The following is a 20,524-nucleotide window of genomic DNA, read 5'->3' on the forward strand; positions in this document are numbered from 1 at the left end:
ACGACGTCTTCATTTACAGATAGTCAGGCACACTTCGACCCAGTCTCTAAAGTCTGGGCCTGGAATAAAGTCTGGCTGAAAGCTTGTCAGCATGGGAAACGGTTTCATTCGAGTTGGATATTGGATACATTAGCGAGCCAACGAAACGACTAGGCTTTCAGCCTTAGCAGCCTCCCATGCACTAGTTAATGGCTGACTCGTAAGATGAGAGTCATTTATCAGGGGCATGATGCCCCAGAGGCGAATATTCTTGACTCTCTTTCTTTCGCCTTCTTTTGTCCTCATCATTCGAACTTTCATTGAATTGTCTGTTTTGCTGCCAGTCATCGTTTACGCCTGTACGACGAAAGATCCCATAATCTTTATATCTCTGACACTATTATTTACGTCGTTCTCTTCCCGACAAGCTCCATCTTTTCACATCCAAACTTGTTCCAATATAACCACTTTCACTGAGATTTCACAAAATGCGTTCCAACGCCATCCGCTCTCTTACGCTCCTGACAGCCACCGCGGCCGCGGTCGCTGCTGAGAGCACCGTGTCGCTCTTTTTGCCCTATAATGAACCCCAGAGTCTCGTGGCGGAAGTCCTCGGCAGTGTACGTTTGTCGGAAATCATCATTTGCTCAATGTTCTGCAAAATCATCTATCTGACGTGAGAACCCAGAGCGGCTCTGCAACCACCTACCGCGTCAACTGCGCCTCTGCCAGTGACGACTGCTATATACCCTCAAGCGGTTTCACAATGATTCAGGGCGCCTCGACGGTGCAGCAGGCGTATTCTTACGACGAATAGTATGTCGCCCTTGTGGTGAGAAAAAAAAATTGAGCGTGCCGCTGACATCCTCAACAGCTACGCCGCATTCGGCTGCAATCTCGGCGGCACCACCTCCATCTCCTGCCTAATTTCGCAGATGGACAGCACCACAACTCAAGTGACTGCCACCGCCATGATCACAGACATCGGCTCTTTCTTTCTGCCCGTTGTGGTGACCGGCACTGCTACCGCCGGTGCGCACGCCACCACTGGAGCATCCGTCACAGGGGGCACGCCTTCAGCGACTGGAAAGACTACCCTGGCTACGTCGGGCCCGTCTGTGACAAGCGGCGCCCAGGCCACTGGCTCTTCGGCTTCGGCCTCGGCCTCGCCGTCCCACAGCTCCAGCGGAAACGCTGCCATGCCTCGGATTACTGGGAATGCCAACTGGGCTATTGGGGGTGCTGGTATGGCTATGGCCCTGGTCCTGGCTTAATGGCTCTGTCATATTATTTGCTTGGAAACGGGATCTGCTGTACGAAACTATCAAACCTAATATACATAAATTGAACACTGGTAGCAAACCCGCCTATCCCAGCTTGGTCCCTTGGGACGGCCGCACAGGTAAATTGGCCGCCTTGTACAGGGAATCAATCGCCTCCATCTGCCAGATACTCTCCTCCCCGCTAACCCAATACGCCGGCGTTTTCCCCTTAACCGCATCCACAAACGCCTCCAGCTGCCACCGATACGTACTCCAGTGCGGATTCCCGCCCTTCTCCCCCGTGCTGGTCACAACATTGCCCCACAAGGGACCACCAGAGTACTGCTTCTTATAGCTCACCTTGCCCGTCGTCTTATCCTGGATGGAGATGTAGTGGTACAGATGCGGCATCATAGCGTTATAGTAGTAGATGATCGCCTTCTCCGTCTCGACCTCGATGGACGGTAACTCCCAGACCCGCGGAATCACGCCCGCGACTTTCTCGCGCGCCATGTCCGTGTACACGCGGCTGTGCACGGGGTTTTCGTCCGGGCCTTGGAAGTCGATGTGCGCGTACATGGCCTCGTCAACGCGCGGGTCATCCTTGGACGGCCGCACGCTGACGGAGATGATCTCCTGCGGGAGCTGCGCATGCAGTGCATAGCGAGTAAACGACAGCGCATAGGTCATGTCCATTGCCGAGCCGCCTATCCCCTCGTCAACCACTGCAACTGCATTAACAAAGATATCTAAACTCACCCGCCAGGTCAAACTTCCACCGGATATCACCCCCGGGGACACCAGGACTAGCCGTCATAGCGGCCTTCGTACAGATTATCTTCCCGTATTCTCTCGAATCCAGGATCTGGCGCCATGCATGCGCAGCCGGATGGAACTGCCAATGGAACTACGTCTGTCAACCCTGCGCCTGCCGCGCAAACAAAAAGAAAAGAGACTTACAGCCTCCTCAACAATCAAGCCCTTCTCCCTCGCCAGCTCCACCAACTTCTTCGCCTCGTCCGCATTCGCCGTAAACGGTTTCTCGCAGAGCACATGCTTCCCGGCCTTGAGCGCCTTCGCCGCCCACTCGTAGTGCAGGCTGTTCGGCGTGGAAATGTACACGATGTCGACGTCCGGATCGTCCAGGAGATCCTGATACGAGCCGTAGGCTTTGGTAAAACGGTACTTTCTCTGGTGCTTCTGGGCTGTTGAGAGATCGCGCGAGGCGATGGCGTGGAGGATGACTGACGGGTGGGATTCGGCGGGGTGGATTACTAGAGCGTTTGGTTAGTATCAGCGCGGCATCATAACGAAACAAAGTAAGCTTACTGGCTGCAGGGTTGATTTGGGCGGTTGAGATGACGCCCAGTTTCAATGCGTCGGGAGTTTTACTGGGGGTGATGTGAAGCCATGAGTAGACGTATTGGTGTAGGAATGTAGCGGCTTGGTCGGCGAGCGCCATGATCACAACAGATACAATGACGATTGCTTGAAGCTGAGGAATGGTCGGATTTCTTGGTTACTGTAGGTAAGGATTGAGATCATTTATAATGGTATTGCATAGCACCTGGTGGTCTGAGGTCTTGTCAATGATGCAACGGAGCTATGACGTTATAACTTCATCAGCTACCCTCACACTTGATATCGACAACTGACAAGCGGATACCTCTCAAATATATTCGAATAGTTGGGCCTCTAAGCTATGGTAGATTGATTATTCTGTCATAATCCTAATCAAGGGTTGAGGAGGGAAGGATGTGAAATGTTATTCATAACCATAAAATACGGCCTCTTTCTCCGACTCCGAACTGATATGAATGTCTCGTAGAAGGTCATCACCGAGAGTACCTGCCCCCTAGCCCAGCCAACCCCTTTCCAACGCCTCGATCCTCTGGTCTGATCTTTCTCTCGTCTCCCGGTGCCCGCACCTCTAGCCCCGCACGAAGGATATTAGTCCGCAACAGCCGGAGATGAGCCTCTTTTCTGAAGTTGACAAGGCTCTCCAGCGCTGCTCGCTGCACGTCTGTCCGTAGATCAGTCTGCTTAGATACGAGCACCCCCTTCTCCAAGTCAATCCGAGCATCCAGCGTTCCATCCTGGATCAAGCTGATCAACTCTTGCACGAACGGGGAGTTGAAGTCGGTTGGGTGCGCCTGGCCGCCAGCGACCCCTGGAGCAAAGATCTTCAACATGGAATCGAGCGTCACGCGGCTAAAAGGAACGAGATACTGCTGGATAGCTTTCGTGCGGATGCGGGTGAAAAGGGTGCTGACATGACGTTGAAGGTGGATGTCGAGTAGATAATCGGCTTTGTAGGACTCGAGAATCTCCAAACAAGGTCGGAACTTCGAATTGCAGAAAAACGAGATCGCCCGGCGAATATGCGGTTCGAGTTCGAGGAAATTGCGGAACGAGTTGTTGTCAAGTACGCGCCGCTGGAGCTCGTTACGATCCATCGACGCAAGTGCACAGAGCCCACCATAGACCGCCACGTCGTTCGATGTGACGACTTCGTTGTAGGAATCCCCAAGCGATGGATCAGTGGTCAAGAAACTGTTCGCAGCATCCAAGTACGACCCGGAGTGCAGCTGGGACAAGCCCAAGGCGGCTGACATCTTAGGTTGGTTCTTCGCCTGCTCTTCCGGTTTCGACTGGAGGTTGCGCAGCCGGTGCACGTTGGATTGTACGCTCAACCAGTCTCCCCGCTCGATTGCCACATTGATAATCTTGAACAACATAGACGCGATGTGGCTGGGTGTCGTGCAGTAGTCCCTCATGCGCGAGTAGGCCTTGGAAGCGGCCACCAAGTTGCCGATCTGATGGTAGTGAAGTCCGAGATCCTCGTTGCCCATCTGTGAACATGCAAAGTAAGCAATCGCTGCTGATTCCAGCAATATAATATACCACTTACCCGTATGCTCTCCTTGATCAGATTGTTCTTATAGCCCCTCAGCTCGTGCTCTAACCGGTCCGTTTCAGACTTCACAACTCTCTGCATATGGTCCACCCATTTCGTGTCCTCGATGGCTTCAGGTTCATTTGGGGAGACTTCGGCCAACGCTCGAACAGCCTGTTGATACCTGACGACATCTTTTCCCGCCTTTGCTTCAGCAACCGCAGCCTTGAGCGCTTCCGTAGAGAGATACGTGGAACAAGTGCCTATGAGGTACAAGCGATTGAATCTCGTCCGTCCTGTTGTGCGAGTATCAATCAGTTGCGGCCGTCGGAGCTTTGTGCGCATGCCATGTTTTCCTACTAACCGGTGTAGTTCGCAATGTAAGACTCGAGTTCAAATTTAGGCGGATCTTCAATGCACATTAGCTACTTCCCCTCATTGACAGTTAATCTCCCCGCTCGTATAGCTGGGGACAACTCACCATCAACCTTTACAAAAGGCGCTGAGGCTATCATGTTCCCATTTGTACCCTCTGGATCAACCATCCCTGCGCTAGAAGCCTGCCCCGCGTATAAACCAGGTTGAGATGCATCAAAAGCATCTGGGAGTGTTGAGTCCATGGCGTCGTTGTGGTGCACGTGCAACGCCTGCGTCGACGGCACGGTAGGTCTTTTGGATCAGATTTTTTTTGGAAACAATGAGATAGCGAGGACCTTCAAGGAGTTCTGATATGCAGAAAAGAAGTACAGTGTATAATTCCCAAAGCTGATCTCAGTTATTTTGATAGGGCGATGCGGAGAACAGAGCACAGGACAATGGGCGGAGAGCTAGTGATGGTAGTGAAGTAATGGAAGTGATCAGTAGGACTGATTCCTTGATAAGTACTTTTGAACCAACAAGTTCGTTCTATAGACGATGGCTCTCAACGCGTAATAGATATGAGATTGCAACTCTAGAGCACTAAGGATGGAGTATCGAAGTCATCATCACCGGCATTATTTGGCATTCTAAGCCCCAAGGCACCGTCGTCGAGGATTGACCGCCGAATTCACCGCCCCCATTCTTCTCCCCGACAAAACAATAATTTGATGTTTCTTGTACGGCATTCAGACCATCCAGCGCAAGTATGGGAAAGCAAGTCATCAGTTCATCAGATAATGTCAAAAATCCCCTCACCATGGTCCCCGACTACAACTCCTACGGCTCCTGTCATCACGGTATCAACCTGTGCTGTCGGATCCCAGTGTGAGACATATTCTCTCTCCGGGTGCTCCATGGAGGCAATTTCGGCGAAGATGTTTTCGTTGACTAGCCCCTCGTTGTTCGAGTTTCTGGGCAATCTAGTTTCGTTGCTGAGTCTCAGGGGAAGACAATCTGATGCCGCCTGAGAGCTCTCAGCCGGCTCAGTCCTGAAGGAGCGATCGCTGCTAATGAACTTCCATATTAGTTTATGCAATAAGCATAAGAACAAGCGTCAAGCCGACCTTGGGTTTGTGCTATTACGCAGTGAGCTTTAGCTGAGCTTACACGATTGAACAGGAAACTTGATTTACACTCACTGATTCTCGTCTGCAATGGTCGAGTCGCTTGCTGAAGAGCTGGGAGAAAGTCAGCATTAATGACGATCCTACCTGAGTCTTCACTCACTAGGTAGAATAAAGGATTGAAGATGAGGATGAGCTAGGATGACTGTCAACATTGCGCCCGGCACGTCCATATAAAAATGATACATACCCAACCGTTACGACGGATGCGTTCCCCGCCATACTGACTGCACTTCTTGCCTTGTTATTATAGCTCCGTAGGCGTGCGAAATGAGGTGCTTACTGTGTATTTGGTTGGGGAGGCGGAGGTGGCATCGACTGCACAGCTGCATGGTTGCCACGGCTGGCATGATTGTACTGGCGTGTATGTCAGTCCTACTTCGGTAATATAGTTGCACGTCGGGATCTACCGTATTGCCTCTCCTTCTAGTAATTCGTTCTCTCACGCGACGGCTGGCGTTCAACCATCTTCTCCGACGGCGCCAATCTGGCCTATTGTTTGTATTTTCGGATGGCCTCGAGATTCTCTCCGGTTCGTTGGGAAGTTGCAACATCATAGACACGTGGCCCTGCACCAAAAATCAGCCTACGGTATGATGATAATGAGTTGAAGCGCCATGGCACATACGAGAAACATCAGACCCTCTCTTAGAGGGCACCTGATCAGGGAATGACCTCTCTGCAAGCAGAGTTGACAGAATGGACCCTGCTGCTGCTATCAGCAATCGATCACCTCACCGTTGGGCATATCCAAATGCCAGTTGAGAGGTGCTGGCTCATCCTTACCCTGGGCATCCTGTGAGTACGATCTCGTCTGGGTGTGTTGCGATGACAATCCAAAGGGAGAATGATCTGGATTTGGAAGAAAAAAGCACGTCGCTGAGATGGCTTGAGCGTGGGTACACACGCTCTTCCAGGAAGAACTGAATTGAACCGCGCGATTTCTGGTTTACTGCTGAGAGATGAACGTGACGGGCAGCGAGACGGGATAGGAAAGAGTCCCTCCGGGGAAGGAACGGGGTAGAAAGGCGAGACGGAGCAGGAAAGACTCATCAACGAGGGGCGTCTTGAAAGAGTGTACTAGCCAAATCTGAGATGAACAGCCAGTCCCAACAGTGACTATCAGACCCCGTATCTAGGTACCGTAGATCTCCCAGATGTCCTTATCCTGTCCGTCAACTGTTCGTTTTTTCACTGATATGCATGACGTTCTATCCGGCTCGAGGTGTTGTAAGTCAAGACGGTGGTGCCTTCCACATCAGCTTGGGTAAATGCTCATCTCCCGCATCCGTCACTGTGTTTGATAGCTAATGCCGTTACAACCATACCTACTCTTAGTCATTAAGATGTATTTGCAACAAATCCAGAGGAAGCACCGTGATTATGATTATTCAGATAGGCGTAGGTCGTGAAAGTTGATCAACATGTCACAGAACAAATAATGCCTCCGCAAAGTCTTGAAAAGAATAAGCTGGGAATGACGATAGCGGGGACTCCATGCTGTATGCAAGGAAAACAGAAACAGAGACATAAAATGACGCTGACAGTATCTTAGAAAAACATCAACAAGAAGAAATTACAATCCAGAAAACTATCCCGAGCTGTATCAATGTACAGCCCACAGTCTAGTGGGGGTTCACGCAAGCAGTTTACAGCAGCACTGCGAATCCAGCAATGAAGCCACCCACCACAACACACAGACCATACACATGGCCGATGTCAACGGACGAGACCCTGACTGCCGCGTTCTTGTTCGTGGCCTCTCCTGTGAATGCGGCCAGAGTCGTGGTCGTAGCAGGATTGTTGGTAGGGTTCGATGTGGCACTGGTTGTAGTGACATTGTGGCGCGTGGGATTTTGAGCTCCACAAGGGTGCTCAGAGCGACAAGCAGACTGACAGGCCGAGTCGGCGCCGGAGCATCGGTCAACACACTCGTTGTTGGCCTCGGTGCAGAGGTAGTAGGGAATGGTCTGAGAGTATTCGGAGGTGTTTGGAGAGATGCCGTTGGAACAAACACACTGGTAAGAGAGAGAATCCTAGCCGAAGAGAAAGGAAGCCTGTCAGCAACTTATTCTAGGAGGTGGCCCGAGGTGTCGAATTTGACTTACAGAGTCGCACTCGTTCTGACTTGGATCGCCAGTGGCATTGATTTGGAGACAGAGGAGGGGACAGGACGAGGTCTGATCGAGACACCATTTGCCTGGCAGGATCGAAGTAGTCAGACAGAGCTCGAGTGTAAGATCTAATATACTTGAGACCTACTTCGTGTGGAGGGGTCAATGGCACTGATGTTCACGGCAGTCCAAGTTTGGCTGCTGACCAGCCCGACTATCGAGGCGACGACAATCAAAGTACGAGAGAATATCATATTGTCTATGATACTATGTCGACAATTGAACGAAAAAGACGTGACAATCGCAGGTTTTGGAAGCTTTCCAAGCTGTATTTGTGGCGATTCTAAGGATAGCTTGAGTCAAGGTCTCAAAGGATGAGAGAGAGAGAGAGAGAGAAGAGAGATTTCCGGAAGAATCAAAGGTCAATAGCAATGCCCTTTGCCCTTGTGACACCGTCGACTACTAATAATGGAAGCTCTGAATGGAAAGTGGAAGAAGAAGATGGGCTCTTGGAATTGACCTGGGAACCACCGAACCAAGTGTACAAGTGGAGAAGCAAACAAGTCGACAATGAGGAGAAGCTCGGGATGGACTACTGAATATGGCCGACGCAGGAGCTTTTAAACAGGTCGGTCCGTAGTCCGTGGTACTACAGGAGCAGTGGACTAGTAGAGGACTAGCGCTACACAACATTTGAGACTACTCCGTAGATACTCTATCTGTCACTGGAAACCGGTGGCGAGCTATCCGAGTACGTAGTAGTGTAGTACGATGCTCCGTAGTTAGTCACCTGCCAAGTGTGGTATCGGACCATCCAGCCTTGGTTTGCGGCAATTTTGGAAGAGAAAGTCGGGTGGTTAGCATGGGATCGTCTCGTCTTTAAGGTAGGAAAACAATATAGAATACGGATCAAATCGGCTGGCTGGTGGTCAGAAATAAAGGGAGTCTGTTAAGGGGCTACTGTTTTCCCTTGAAGAAAAAAAATTGTCGATCCGGGGAATCCTCAATACGTAGTACAAACAAGGGTTTGCGTCCCGAGCTTAGAACCCCTATCGATGTTGGGAATCCACATGCTTCCCATCGAACGTGGGGTGTCTCAAATTTACATACGGAGTACAAACTACGCATTCGTACTTCAATGATCCAAATCCTTATCACTGCGTTTCTCCGCACCTGACGCTGGAGCCGAAACATGGTGTTGGTGTTTTGGGCCCAAGAGAGCCGATCAATATTATTGACGGATAGCTGCTTGGAGGGGTGTCCAGATGTCTCACCTGTAGACATTGACTTTCCCCGAACAGGGAATTTGCTTGGACAGAACCACTCTTGGCTTCTTCTAGTGTTTACACTAGATGGATGGTACTAGTCGCTGACAGAACGAGCACGAAGGAGATTTCGGAATAACGGCTAATGCTGCCCGAAATCCTCGAAAGAGGATGTCCTTCCAACAGATAATCAGGCATAAGCTGGAACAGAGGAAAGAAGATGTTTCTCGTTTCTCGTGATAAAGTTTGATCAACAATAACTGAGGACAGCTGCTGAAGAATGTCGAGGGCGATGAAGAACCAAAAAAGGAACGGAAGTTACTAGTACAGATAACTAGTTAAGGAAATCTGCTGACTCATGACTTTCTTCTCCAATATGCGATATTCTTGGAAGTCCCGTGACCTGGCCGTTATTTGGCCGAAGAACATCAAGACAAGGAGATCGACCCAAGAATCAAGAAATGTAAGGACATCGATGGTCAGATGCATTGGTTATGTCTCAGACTCGTCATCAACTTTCTCATGGACAGCGTTCATTGAAGTAGCCTTGCATCTGATCCGATTTCTTTTCTATTTTTACTTTCCTCTCAACGCCTCTCAGACTCTCGATTCATATCTACTACATCCACTGAGCAGGACACAGACCAACCACCTGGCAAGCTTCGCTAGTGAGCCCCGTTAGTGTTCAATATCGGTGTGTTCCCGTACCCTTGCTTCCACCGCTGCTCCCCTCATTTTAGGTTGCATTTCATTCCGTTTTACTCACTTGTTTTAGTCGAATATTACAGAGTACTACCAGAATTTGATTGTCACTCTCCCTGTCTGGTTGCCGTCCGTGCCAGCACTTCCAACCCCCCTAGGTAGTAGTTAAATGGATGGAGCCAGCGAATGAGGAGACCGGTTCGGTGCCTCGGCCGCAGCCGTCATCCTCCCCTCCCCAGTTTTCCACATCCTCCCCCGCTGTCGACAGAGATGCCATTGTCGCTGCTGCGTTATCCGACGGGGTCAGCGTGAGCAACGGTTCTGTCGTCCCGCAAGCCCGTTATGCCTCGTCCTCTGATCGTCCCGTCTCCGGTGTGATTCCGCCGTACTGGAGTCACCACCGGAATGCATCCCGCACATCTCAGATCTCTTTGGATCAGCCGGCCATCACATTAGAGGATCACACTGAGGATCCCAACTCGGAAACCAGCCGGGGTCTCTGGGCCAAAAGTGTCACTGTTGATGACTATGCGGTTGTCCAAGGGAAGACTGGAGTAGGAGCATATGTGGTTTGGAATTGCAGAATACAAACCCTTGATGTATGTTGGCTCCTCGTTCATGACGATATTGAACTGGTGCTAACGTAGCCGTAGGGTGGTCCCATCACTGTTCGCATGAGGTACGTCCCAATCATATCATCGTATTGGATCCGAACAGCTGGACGACAGTCATCTTGCTCACAACGCACAGATACTCCGAATTTGATGACCTGCGACGGCAATTGCAAGCCTCATTCCCACATGCGAAGAACGCTTTACCAGCACTGCCTCCTAAAAGTGTGCTCTGTATGTGTCTCTGAGTGGACAAAACAGACTCTCAGTTAACGATCATCCCTAGATAAATTTCGCCCTGCATTTCTGGAATCCCGACGAGTCGGTCTGGAATACTTCTTGAAGTAAGTTTGCCGTCCCACCGACAGTTTGCCATCTGGAATTAACTTAGATACCTAGCTGCATCCTACTCAATCCCGAATTCTCGGGCTCGCCCATCGTCAAGGAGTTTCTCTTTGGTCGGATATGCTAGTACCATTTTTCGCTCAATCGATTGTCTTTGTCGAAGTCATCACCGCTTGTCTATCGCTCAACTCACTATTGCATTGGATCTAGAGGCATTTATGGTAAAAGCCCTCCGGCTTGAAATACATGAGCAATGACCCCATGAAGATACGGCGTCATTCTAAAATTGCACTGGGGTCGGCTACCCATACACAGTTGCATGACATCCAATAAAAGTCCCTACCTGTCGCTATCTGTCGTAGGTCAAGATCCTCATCCTACTCCTTTCCCTCGTGAGTAACCATCATAGCACGAGCGGCATTTTGCTCCTCCTCGCGCGCCTTCTGCATATTCTTCGAGTACTTCTTCCCCGCAACAACCCACCAGAGCAACGCGATGAGCAGGAATCCACCAACACAAACACAGGTGTAATTCATATTCGCCGCTGTCCAGCCTGTCAGCCTTCCCGACGCCACCAGCTTCTTATCCACAAGTTTGAACTCACCAGTGACAGGCATATAATACGGAAATGAGAAAAACACAATGGCGAACACCAGCCATGCAACCGTAATAATGTTCACAGCCATACCGGGCACATGACCCAGGAAAAACGGACCGCGGTGCATCGTCCGGCGCCCCACGAGGACATTGGTGAGGATGGGAACGAGGTAGGCCAGGTTGTTAATCGTCCTGCATGCTACGAATCAGCACATTGAGTTTACACGGTTGTACCTCGCACAAGGAAAACGGCCTGCACTTACACCGCCGAGCTCATCATGGCGTTGAAGGCGGTGCTAGAACCGAGATAGATACAGCCCAGCAGGGCAGTGATGATGCCCACGCATAGCTGGGCGTTAAACGGGGTTTCGAAGCGGGGGTTGACTTTTGCCCAGCTAGATTGCCTGTTAGGTGGTTTTCGTAGTACGAATGACTAGCGTTGGGAAGCTGCTTACATTCTCGAAAGAGGGAGGCCGCCGTCTCGAGCGAAAGCCCAGAAAACTCGGCCGGTACCTAGAGCGTGAGATGTTAGATTGACTGCAGAGTAAGATGGGTGGGGGTGGTGCATGAGCATACTTAGCTGAGAGCCGAGCATGCATGGGCCCAGAGCGACCCACAGCATGAAGGTCAAGGCAAAGGCACCGCCGCGGGTTTGAGTCGCCTGGCGGAAGATCTCTGCCAGTGGGAGGCCTGTCTGGGTTGATGCGAGGGTGGAGTAGTCTTGGACGGAGTACATGAGACTGAGCAGGTAGGTAAGCCCGGTCACGAAGGCGATGCCAAGCGTGCAGGCTGTTCGACTCATTAGTTGCAAGGTCAGGGGTTGCAACGAGAGAAAAGAGCTCACCGAGGGCTAAGGGAGCGTTTCGTCCAGGCTGCGGGAATTTAAGTCATTGGCTGGATGCGACTAGAGAGATACTACTTACGTTTGGCATTTCCTCTGTGATGTGCTGCAATTTTGGTCAGAAGGGCCTAGGACATCTTCAGAGAAAGGACAAACCGTTATGCCATCCAGTCCACCAAGAGAATATAGCGGGTTCACCAGTCCTGTGATGAAGCAAATCACATTGTTCTCCCAGCCGGTGTTATTCATCCACGTTCTGAAAACGAATTCGCTGTCGTTATGCTTGGGAGCTGCGGCAGCAACGGTGACCATGATGACGAACCAGGCCAGTTGGAGATAGCATACTTGCTCAACTGTCAGTATGCCAGGTTTATATATGAAAGTGAAAATCTCAACTCACAGGAAAACTTGTTGATAAGTGGAATATAACGATTCCCGAACATGACTATTCCCGCTGTCAAAATGTTGAATCCCTGGTACGCAACGAAGGTCATCCATGGCTGAATCACGAGATCCGTCTGGTACAGCGCAATCAAGGCCATGAAGTTGGTCGCGTAGATCAAATTGGTAGATGCGGTTGTGAATATCCCTGTCCCCCGTCAGATTTCCTTTCCCGATCAACGATCCCAGCCAAGCTCACATCCGAACACCGTGCTCCAACCCGTCGCGAAGCTCAGAATGCTGTTGTATCGTTTCGGGGCAATGGCAGCAATCCAATGGTACATGCCACCTTCGACCGGGTATGCAGACACAAATTCAGCCAGGGAGGTAGCCAAAAAGCATTGCAGGATGAAGACGAGGATAAACCCGTAGATTACTGAAGCCGTCAACCATGATGTCGCGCAGAATATCAGGGAGCGTCCTACAAGCACCAGGTCCACCGGCGTTGATAGAGGTGATCAAACCCAGTCCCAAACCTGCAATGGAGATGTCAACCCAACAGCCAAAAGAAAGATCTAACATTGGTCAGGGGAGACTCACCAGTCCATGATATGGTGCAATTCGCAGCCAGACCGATCAGACTCCAAACCGAAAAATGTCTTTTCAGCTCTTGTTTATGGCCTAGTCATGGTCAATAACAGCCCATTGACGAATCCATTTAATAACACACCCATCTGCGCCAAACGCAGCTCATCTGCATTTTGAACCCGGATGATACTAGAGCCATGATCATCGACAGCGTCGGCCACAGGAGATGCCATTTTGGAGTCACCCATTGTGGTGGATGTGCGTGAGGAACTCAACAGACACAATCGAAAATGTGCTTGGTTCAGACCCAGAGTGATAAATTAGAGCCAACATGCTGGTCTTGGCCATCGTCGCCTTGTGTGACCGTCTCCTTATCGAGAACATACGGTGCTTATCGGAGACAGCGTCGCCTTAGCATCGGACATCTTCCTGGATCGCCGGTGTGCCGACAATATGTCCGCGGAAGGGGTAGTGAAAGAGCGAATGAGAAACTGCATATTACGGGCTAGTGGAATAGCTCCAAACCAAGAGAAGTATGGTTGTTGTCGATCGACACTCTCTCCCTCCTGAAAAATGCACTGTGGAACTGAGGAAGAGTACGGAGCACCTTTGACGCTGCTACTCCGTACTCCATAGACTATCAGATGGGTATCTTTGCGGGGTCAGAATGCATTGATGATCATTGTAACTGTAACATCGACTTAATAGCAGTGGAAGAGCTCTTTATGCTCGAAGACTGGGTTTTGTGATCATTCATGTGAAAAGGTGCTAGTTCACGTAGGAGGACGGTTTCGAGAAGCGAAGCAAACTAAAGGTGGACTTGACAGGGGTCAGTAATATCCGTCTTGCTGGGGTCTGTCACAAATAGGATGGAATTCGGACACGTTGGTCAAATGGCAAGAGTTCATCATCATCACAGGAGGAATGGATAGAACAATTCTAGAAACCAAGCAATATTAATGAGAGGTAAAAATGTTACCTGACTAGTTCCAAGCAGGAAGACTGTTTCTTGTTGGTGCTCACTGTCATCTACATTAGTGGCCTGAGGCAGTAATTCATAAATCTTATCTCCAACATAGAGCACCACATTAGTAATTATGCTCATTTTATACGTTCATTTGATCCGCCTATCAGCGCCCGTCCCATCGGTGGCTGATTCAAGTTGTGATGACAGCCCTGGCCGCATTACGTCAGGAGAGCTACTACAAGTCTACAGAGTAGGTACAACAAACAGCAACACCGCAACCATTGACCAAATTGCTCTTCCAGGAAACTCCAATCTGGCGATGTTGTACTCTTATACTCATGTTCCAGTAGACCATTGCATTATACGACCTTCATCAGAGACACTGAAGAAAGTCATAGGCCCTAGCAAGCGCCTGCTACTCCGAGCATCATCGAGCCACCACATATGTATACAAGAGGTACACTGTACGGATACCAGTACTAGTACCTCTCTACCCCTCGCACTTTTATTAGCACCTGCACAACTACCGCGTCCTATCCATGGAAGAGACCCTACTAATATTATCCCTAAACCACTGACAGGCGAGTGGAGAAACACGCGGGCTGACAATCTCCACCGCACGTCATCGGAACCAGCCCAATCGACCTGTCATGCCGCAGTGGCACACTAATGTCAACGGCCAAAGCTGGATCGATCCAATCATTCACAATCATCTGAAAAAAGGTGATATCAATGGGCTGATGGGGGGTGCGCAGACGATCGATGTAAATTCTCCGATTGGAAACCTGGGAGCAGGACTAACGTAAGACTTTGTTGATGATCTCATCTTAGGCGCTGTTAGCGAGTCTTAGACTCAGAACAGGACTGTCTTGTATACAGATACCTTTTAGGTATACAAGATAGTAGAAGAGAGAGATATCTGTCTTGCTTAAATCCAGTTGTCTGTCGTACAGCAGGAGTTTGTCTGTACTGTGATGTAATCTCACCATGGCGAATGTCTTCTACTTCACCCAAGGTACTACAATGTATACAATTAATGGCAGCTTCAAACACACAAAATAATAAACAATTCTACCCCTGCACCCTGACGCAACTATGACTCCTCATCAGTCTGTCAAAACCAAAAGACAGATCAAGTATCAACACTCGTCCTGCACCGTGGTATTGTAGCTCCCGTGGAGACCTCAGGCGGGTCCTTTTCGGCCGGATATACAGTCATATTTAATTTATTTCAGCCTGTTGCATTACTCTTCTCCCTCCTGATTCGATATCCAGTCTCCCAACCTAGCCTGGCCATCCACGGATCGACCCTTGGGCTCAAGCCACCGTCCGGTCCCAATCGACTGTGGCTGCCTTTTGCGTTACCCCCATTACATATGTGCCCCCGGTGATTGTCTTGCTTGATAGGAAGGAAGCGAATGGCGGGACAAGAGGCCAATGGAAGCTACAACTTGATACTGGTAGCGTTGGCCTGGCTTGGTGCATGATGATGTGGATAGTCCATGACGTAGGATGGTAATAGGAGCAAGTGATTGATGCTTGTGTGCATTTAAATGAGTTGAGGGGGGATGTTGCGTTGAGATGAATAGATATTCGCACAGAAAGACCTATACTCGATTCTAATTGACACTTGTATATTACAATCATACTTTGATCTACGCAAAAGCTCATCTGATATTCACGAGGCAATCAGTTGCACTGTACTTTTACTGCTATCACAGTTTACACTTACGTTACGGTTGACGACACGACTCATTGACTTACGACTTGACCTTGCAAAGCCATACTTCGACTTGACCCGATATTCGTTCAGCATTGGTCCCCAATTGACTTCGTTGAAACATAGCTTCAACTACCCCTTTTATACCTCCCAATCTCCAGAGCATATCGATTCTCATCCAAACGCCATCGAAATGTCCTCGCCAAGCGTTCGTGACCCCGTCCAGAGAAACCCTGGTAACCCCCACAAGTCTCGCAAGGGTTCCGGTTCCAGCGCTGCGTCCTCGAGGCCGGAGATCACCACCCCCAAGAACAAGAAGACTCCCCGCAAGCTGCAGACCAGAACGCCCCAACCCGTCGAGGAAGACGTTGACGACGAGAAGCCTCCAACCCCATCTCCCCAGCCGAAGAAGAAGAAGAAGTCCCAGCCCCAGCCCCAGCCCCAGCCCCAGCCCCAGCCCCAGCCCCAGCCCGAGCCCGAGCCCGAGCCCGAGCCCGAGTCCGAGCAGCCTGAGGAATCAGCTGCACCGGGAGACAACCAGGACAAGCCAGAGGAGCAAGAGGAGGAAGAGGAGGCACCCCCTGCCAAGCCGAAGAAGAAGAAGTCCAAGCCCGAGGCTGAGCAGCGGGGCATTTCGTCCCCCGTCCCGGACGTTGCCCAGTCGCAGGCATCCGGCTCTGCAAGCCGAGGCGGCAAGGCCACGGACTTGGCAGGCACAGCCAAGGGTCTTGGTGGTAAGGTGAAGGATACCGCGCAGGACGCCGGAGAGGAAGTCAAGAAGGACGTTCCCTCTACGCCTCTTGACCTGTCCGCCTTGAAGGGCCTTGAGGTTGGTGAAGGTGGTCAGGTCCTCGGCAAGGATGGAAACCCTTTGGGACGAGTCGTGGAAGGCGAGCCTGAGGATCTCGTTGGCCAGGAAGTGGGTGACGACGGGGAGATTCTTGACGAAGACGGTGATCTCATTGGTCGTGTGGAACTTCTGCCTGATGCAGCGCAGAATGTCACGGACAAGGCAAAGGAAGACCTTCCTTCCGACGAAGCGCAGAATGTCACCGACAAGGCGAACGAGAATCTTCCATCTACCGACCTTGATCTATCTGTCCTAAAAGGTCTTGACGTCGGCGAAGGTGGCCAAGTCCTCGGCAAGGATGGCAACCCTCTGGGCCGCGTCGTGGAAGGTGAACCCGAAGATCTCGTCGGCCAGGAAGTGGGTGATGACGGAGAGATTCTTGACGAGGACGGCGATCTCATTGGTCGCGTGGAGCTTCTGCCTGACGCTGCGCAGAATCTCACCGACAAGGCGAAGGATGTTCCAGAACAGGCTGAGGATGTTGCCTCGCAAGCGAAGGACACCGCAGACGAGACTGCCAATCAAGCCAAGGATAAGGCCGAAGAGGCTGTTGACCAGGCTGAGGACAAGGCGGAAGAAACGACCGAGCAGGCCAAGAATGCCGTGACTGATCTCGCCGACCTCGATGGCCTTCCCATCTCGGAAGAAGGACTCATCAAAAACAAGGACGGCCAAGCCATCGGCAAAGTCGCCGAGGGAGACCCGGAAGATCTTGTTGGGTACACCGTGAACGACAAGGGAGAGATTGTCGACGAAGACGGCGACCTCATCGGCCGAGTGGAAATCTTGCCACAAGAAGCCCAGGATGTTACTGATAAGGCTGGGGAGATCCCCGAGCAGGCCGACGACGCTGCGGAACAAGCCAAGGACAAGGCCGAAGAGACGACGGAACAGGCCAAGAAAACTGTGACTGATCTCGCCGACCTGGATGGCCTTCCTGTGTCTGAAGGCGGCGTCGTCAAAGACAAGTCCGGCCAAGTCGTCGCAAAGATTGCCGAGGGCGATGCGGAGGACCTCGTTGGCTACGCTCTGAACAATGAAGGCGAGGTCCTGGATGAGGATGGCGATCCGATCGGCCGCGCTGAAATCGTCTCCCAACAAGCCAAGGACGCCACAGACGGGTTCGACGACACTGAGAAGTTGGCCCCTGAAGACCAGGGCACCCAAGAGGACGTCGCAAAGCAAGCAGTTGAGAGCGTCCAGCAGCAAGACGTCGATGACACAGAGGAGAAGGCCGAGTCCGTTGCTGACGACACCAAGGAAGAGGCCGAGGAACAGCTGCCACCACTCTCCTCACTTGAAGGCATGAAGTGCACCAAATCAGGCAAGATCGTCGATCCGAACACTGGCAAGCCCGTCGGTGAGCTTGTCGAAGGCGATGCAAAGAAGATCTCCCGCATGGGTGCTCAATTGGACGACAAGGGCCAGTTCTGGGACAGCCGTGGTAACGTTATCGGCAAGGCAAAGACCCTTCCTGTTGAGGATTACGAGGGCGAGCCACCCTTCGCTGGCCTGGAAGGCCTCCACGTCGTTGAGGACGGATGGGTTGAAGACGAGAATGGCAAGCGAGTCGGCAAGATCGTTCAAGGAGACCCGAAGAAGCTGCTTGGACGTGCGGTCGACGAAGACGGCGATATCACCGACAAAAACGGCAATGTCATCGCACAGGCTGAATACTACGAATCACCCGACGAGCCAGAGCCTGAGAAGCCTGATCTTTCTCAGCTGAACGGCTTGAAGCCTAACAAGCTAGGATTTGTTATTGGTCCAAACGGCGTGCCCATTGCCCGCGTGGTAGAGGGAAATCCAAAAGAGCTGGCCGGCAAAGAGATTGATGATGGCCAGATCTGGGACGGCCGCAAACCCATTGGACGCGTGGAGCTCATCCCCGAAGATGAGCGTGAAAAGAAGCCCGAAGGCGTGTTTGCCGGTCTTGACAACCTTGTCGTCAATAAGGAAGGCTTCGTCGAGGATGATGAAGGCAACATTGTCGGCAAAGTGACCGAGGGCGACCCCAAGAAGCTCCGGGGCCGCGCCGTCGATGAAGATGGAGACATCATCGACAAGTTTGGCAACGTCAAAGGGCACGCCGAGCCTTACGAGCCAGAAGAGGAGGAGGAAGAGAAGCCAGATCTTTCTGTTTTGGAGGGAAAGACGGTCAACAAGGCTGGCAACGTCGTCGACGCCCAGGGCAACATCTACGGACGTATCGTGTCCGGAGATGGTAAGCGCCTTGCTGGCAGAAAGGTGGACGGCCAGGGTCAAATCTGGGGTGACAATGGAAAAGTCATCGGCAGAGCAGAGCTCGTCCCGGGTGCAGAGCAGGAGAAGCCCGAGGGACAGTTCTACGGATTCGACAACGCGGAAGTTGGCAAAGACGGTTTTGTCATGGCCGGCGGCCGTATCATCGGCCGTGTCATCGAAGGCGATGCCAAACGACTCCTTGGTCGTAAGGTCGACGAAGACGGAGACATTCTCGACAAGAATGGCAACACCATCGGCAAGGCTGAACGCTGGGAGCCAGAAGAGAAGAAGCGTGATGTCAACCCCATGTCCGGCCGAAAGGTCAACAAAGAGGGCGAGGTCCGCGATGCTGACGGTAACCTCATTGGTAAATTGACATCGGGCAATCTGCCAACGCTCGTCGGCAAGTCGATCGATGACAACGGCTATGTTGTCGACAACGACGGAAACAAGCTGGGCGAGTGTACTCTGCTCGAGAACCTGCCAGAGGAGAAGGAAGAGGAACCGGAATCAGGTCCCACCCAAGAGGAGTCGGAGGCCCAGAAGAAGGCCGAGCAAGACAGAGACCTGGCGAAGAAGATGGCTGGTATCATCGGACAGACTCTCGATCGTCTTCAGCCTACCTGCAAGAGAATCGCCGAGGTAAGTTGACGCTGCACCCGTATGTTATTCGAGATAACTTGCTAACTGGTCTGTTACAGCTGCTCGAGAAAGCCGATCGCACACCACGCGACGAACTGGACGAAGAGAAGCTCGTCAAGGAAGTCCGACCCCTGATCGAAGAGGGCGGCCAGGTCCTCCAGGAATGCAACGGAGCCATCCGTGCTCTGGATCCCGATGGCTCGATTGCTTCGACTGCCAAGGCTCGCGCTGCATCCCACGAAGCAACTCCTGAGGAGTACGCTCTCGCTGAGAAGATCAAGGAGCTGAGCGAGCTTGTGATGACCACGATTGAGAACGGCCGTAAGAGGATCGCAGACATGCCTCATGCAAAGAAGAAGATCAACCCTCTGTGGGCCCTGCTCAGCGAGCCTCTCTTCCAGATCATCGCGGCCGTTGGTCTGCTTCTTAGCGGTGTGTTGGGCCTTGTAGGTCGTCTCCTCGACACTCTTGGATTGGGTCCTCTTCTGAATGGTCTGCTGGGTGGACTTGGTCTCGATAAGCTCCTTGGTGGATTGGGACTGTCTTCTTTGACAGATTCTTTGGGAATAACCGGAAGAAAGAAGGACTAAGGAAGATTGAATTGATTTGCTATCGATGAGCCGGAGGTTGAAGCTGAGCACTTTACTGATTTCTGCAATCGAAATGGATTGAGGTACAAGGTCCATGTCCTTTTCGGCTTCTTCAACTGTTCTGCTTCTGCACAATGTATTTTAATTGCCCTTTCGATATGGCTGTCATTCTGTGAGTTATGAATGTACGATAATCAAGTGAATATGTCTATCTATATTACCATTATGCGTCTATGTATAAACACATGAGTGAAATGTATCCACACACTACCGGCTCCCAAGCCTCATGATACAACAATTATGTGCGTCGCGTAGGCCATAACCAAACTCGTAAAGTCACTCGTCATGGAGCTGAGGATATATCCCCAGGCGGCGAAACAAAGTAT

General features: G+C 51.4%; 7 protein-coding genes across 7 annotated transcripts, besides 3 other annotated features; 3 read left to right on the forward strand and 4 right to left on the reverse strand.

Moving 5' to 3' along the window:
• Positions 1-467: 467 nt before the first annotated feature.
• NFIA_097680 (putative GPI anchored glycoprotein) lies at positions 468-1,253 on the forward strand (the record flags this gene model as incomplete). The annotated part of the gene is made up of 3 exons (XM_001262035.1): positions 468-599; positions 668-795; positions 854-1,253. The coding sequence occupies 3 exons, from the start codon at positions 468-470 to the stop codon at positions 1,251-1,253; spliced, it is 660 nt and encodes a 219-aa protein (XP_001262036.1).
• Positions 1,254-1,346: 93 nt separating this feature from the next.
• On the reverse strand, positions 1,347-2,703 carry NFIA_097690 (Gfo/Idh/MocA family protein; the record flags this gene model as incomplete). Its single annotated transcript, XM_001262036.1, has 4 exons — positions 1,347-1,948; positions 2,001-2,148; positions 2,202-2,515; positions 2,571-2,703. The coding sequence occupies 4 exons, from the start codon at positions 2,701-2,703 to the stop codon at positions 1,347-1,349; spliced, it is 1,197 nt and encodes a 398-aa protein (XP_001262037.1).
• A 373-nt stretch (positions 2,704-3,076) lies between these two features.
• Positions 3,077-4,757, reverse strand: NFIA_097700 (COP9 signalosome complex subunit 1; the record flags this gene model as incomplete). The annotated part of the gene is made up of 4 exons (XM_001262037.1): positions 3,077-4,093; positions 4,153-4,433; positions 4,502-4,546; positions 4,619-4,757. 4 exons carry the CDS (start codon positions 4,755-4,757, stop codon positions 3,077-3,079), a joined length of 1,482 nt encoding a protein of 493 aa, XP_001262038.1.
• Positions 4,758-7,330: 2,573 nt separating this feature from the next.
• Positions 7,331-8,049, reverse strand: NFIA_097710 (uncharacterized protein; the record flags this gene model as incomplete). The annotated part of the gene is made up of 3 exons (XM_001262038.1): positions 7,331-7,717; positions 7,790-7,881; positions 7,944-8,049. 3 exons carry the CDS (start codon positions 8,047-8,049, stop codon positions 7,331-7,333), a joined length of 585 nt encoding a protein of 194 aa, XP_001262039.1.
• Positions 8,050-8,171: 122 nt separating this feature from the next.
• Positions 8,172-8,198: a microsatellite.
• A 1,737-nt stretch (positions 8,199-9,935) lies between these two features.
• Positions 9,936-10,845, forward strand: NFIA_097720 (uncharacterized protein; the record flags this gene model as incomplete). The annotated part of the gene is made up of 5 exons (XM_001262039.1): positions 9,936-10,361; positions 10,416-10,441; positions 10,513-10,607; positions 10,660-10,717; positions 10,773-10,845. 5 exons carry the CDS (start codon positions 9,936-9,938, stop codon positions 10,843-10,845), a joined length of 678 nt encoding a protein of 225 aa, XP_001262040.1.
• A 250-nt stretch (positions 10,846-11,095) lies between these two features.
• Positions 11,096-13,373, reverse strand: NFIA_097730 (putative choline transporter Hnm1; the record flags this gene model as incomplete). The annotated part of the gene is made up of 12 exons (XM_001262040.1): positions 11,096-11,507; positions 11,579-11,710; positions 11,771-11,828; positions 11,892-12,104; positions 12,160-12,187; positions 12,239-12,262; positions 12,313-12,500; positions 12,557-12,745; positions 12,797-12,973; positions 13,023-13,073; positions 13,138-13,218; positions 13,268-13,373. 12 exons carry the CDS (start codon positions 13,371-13,373, stop codon positions 11,096-11,098), a joined length of 1,659 nt encoding a protein of 552 aa, XP_001262041.1.
• Positions 13,374-16,005: 2,632 nt separating this feature from the next.
• On the forward strand, positions 16,006-20,138 carry NFIA_097740 (LEA domain protein; the record flags this gene model as incomplete). The annotated part of the gene is made up of 2 exons (XM_001262041.1): positions 16,006-19,548; positions 19,608-20,138. 2 exons carry the CDS (start codon positions 16,006-16,008, stop codon positions 20,136-20,138), a joined length of 4,074 nt encoding a protein of 1,357 aa, XP_001262042.1.
• Positions 16,232-16,318: a microsatellite.
• Positions 16,235-16,307: a microsatellite.
• Positions 20,139-20,524: the final 386 nt, after the last annotated feature.

This window comes from Aspergillus fischeri, genomic scaffold (assembly GCF_000149645.3).
Source record: "Aspergillus fischeri NRRL 181 1099437636262 genomic scaffold, whole genome shotgun sequence".
Classification (NCBI taxonomy): Eukaryota; Fungi; Ascomycota; class Eurotiomycetes; order Eurotiales; family Aspergillaceae; genus Aspergillus; species Aspergillus fischeri.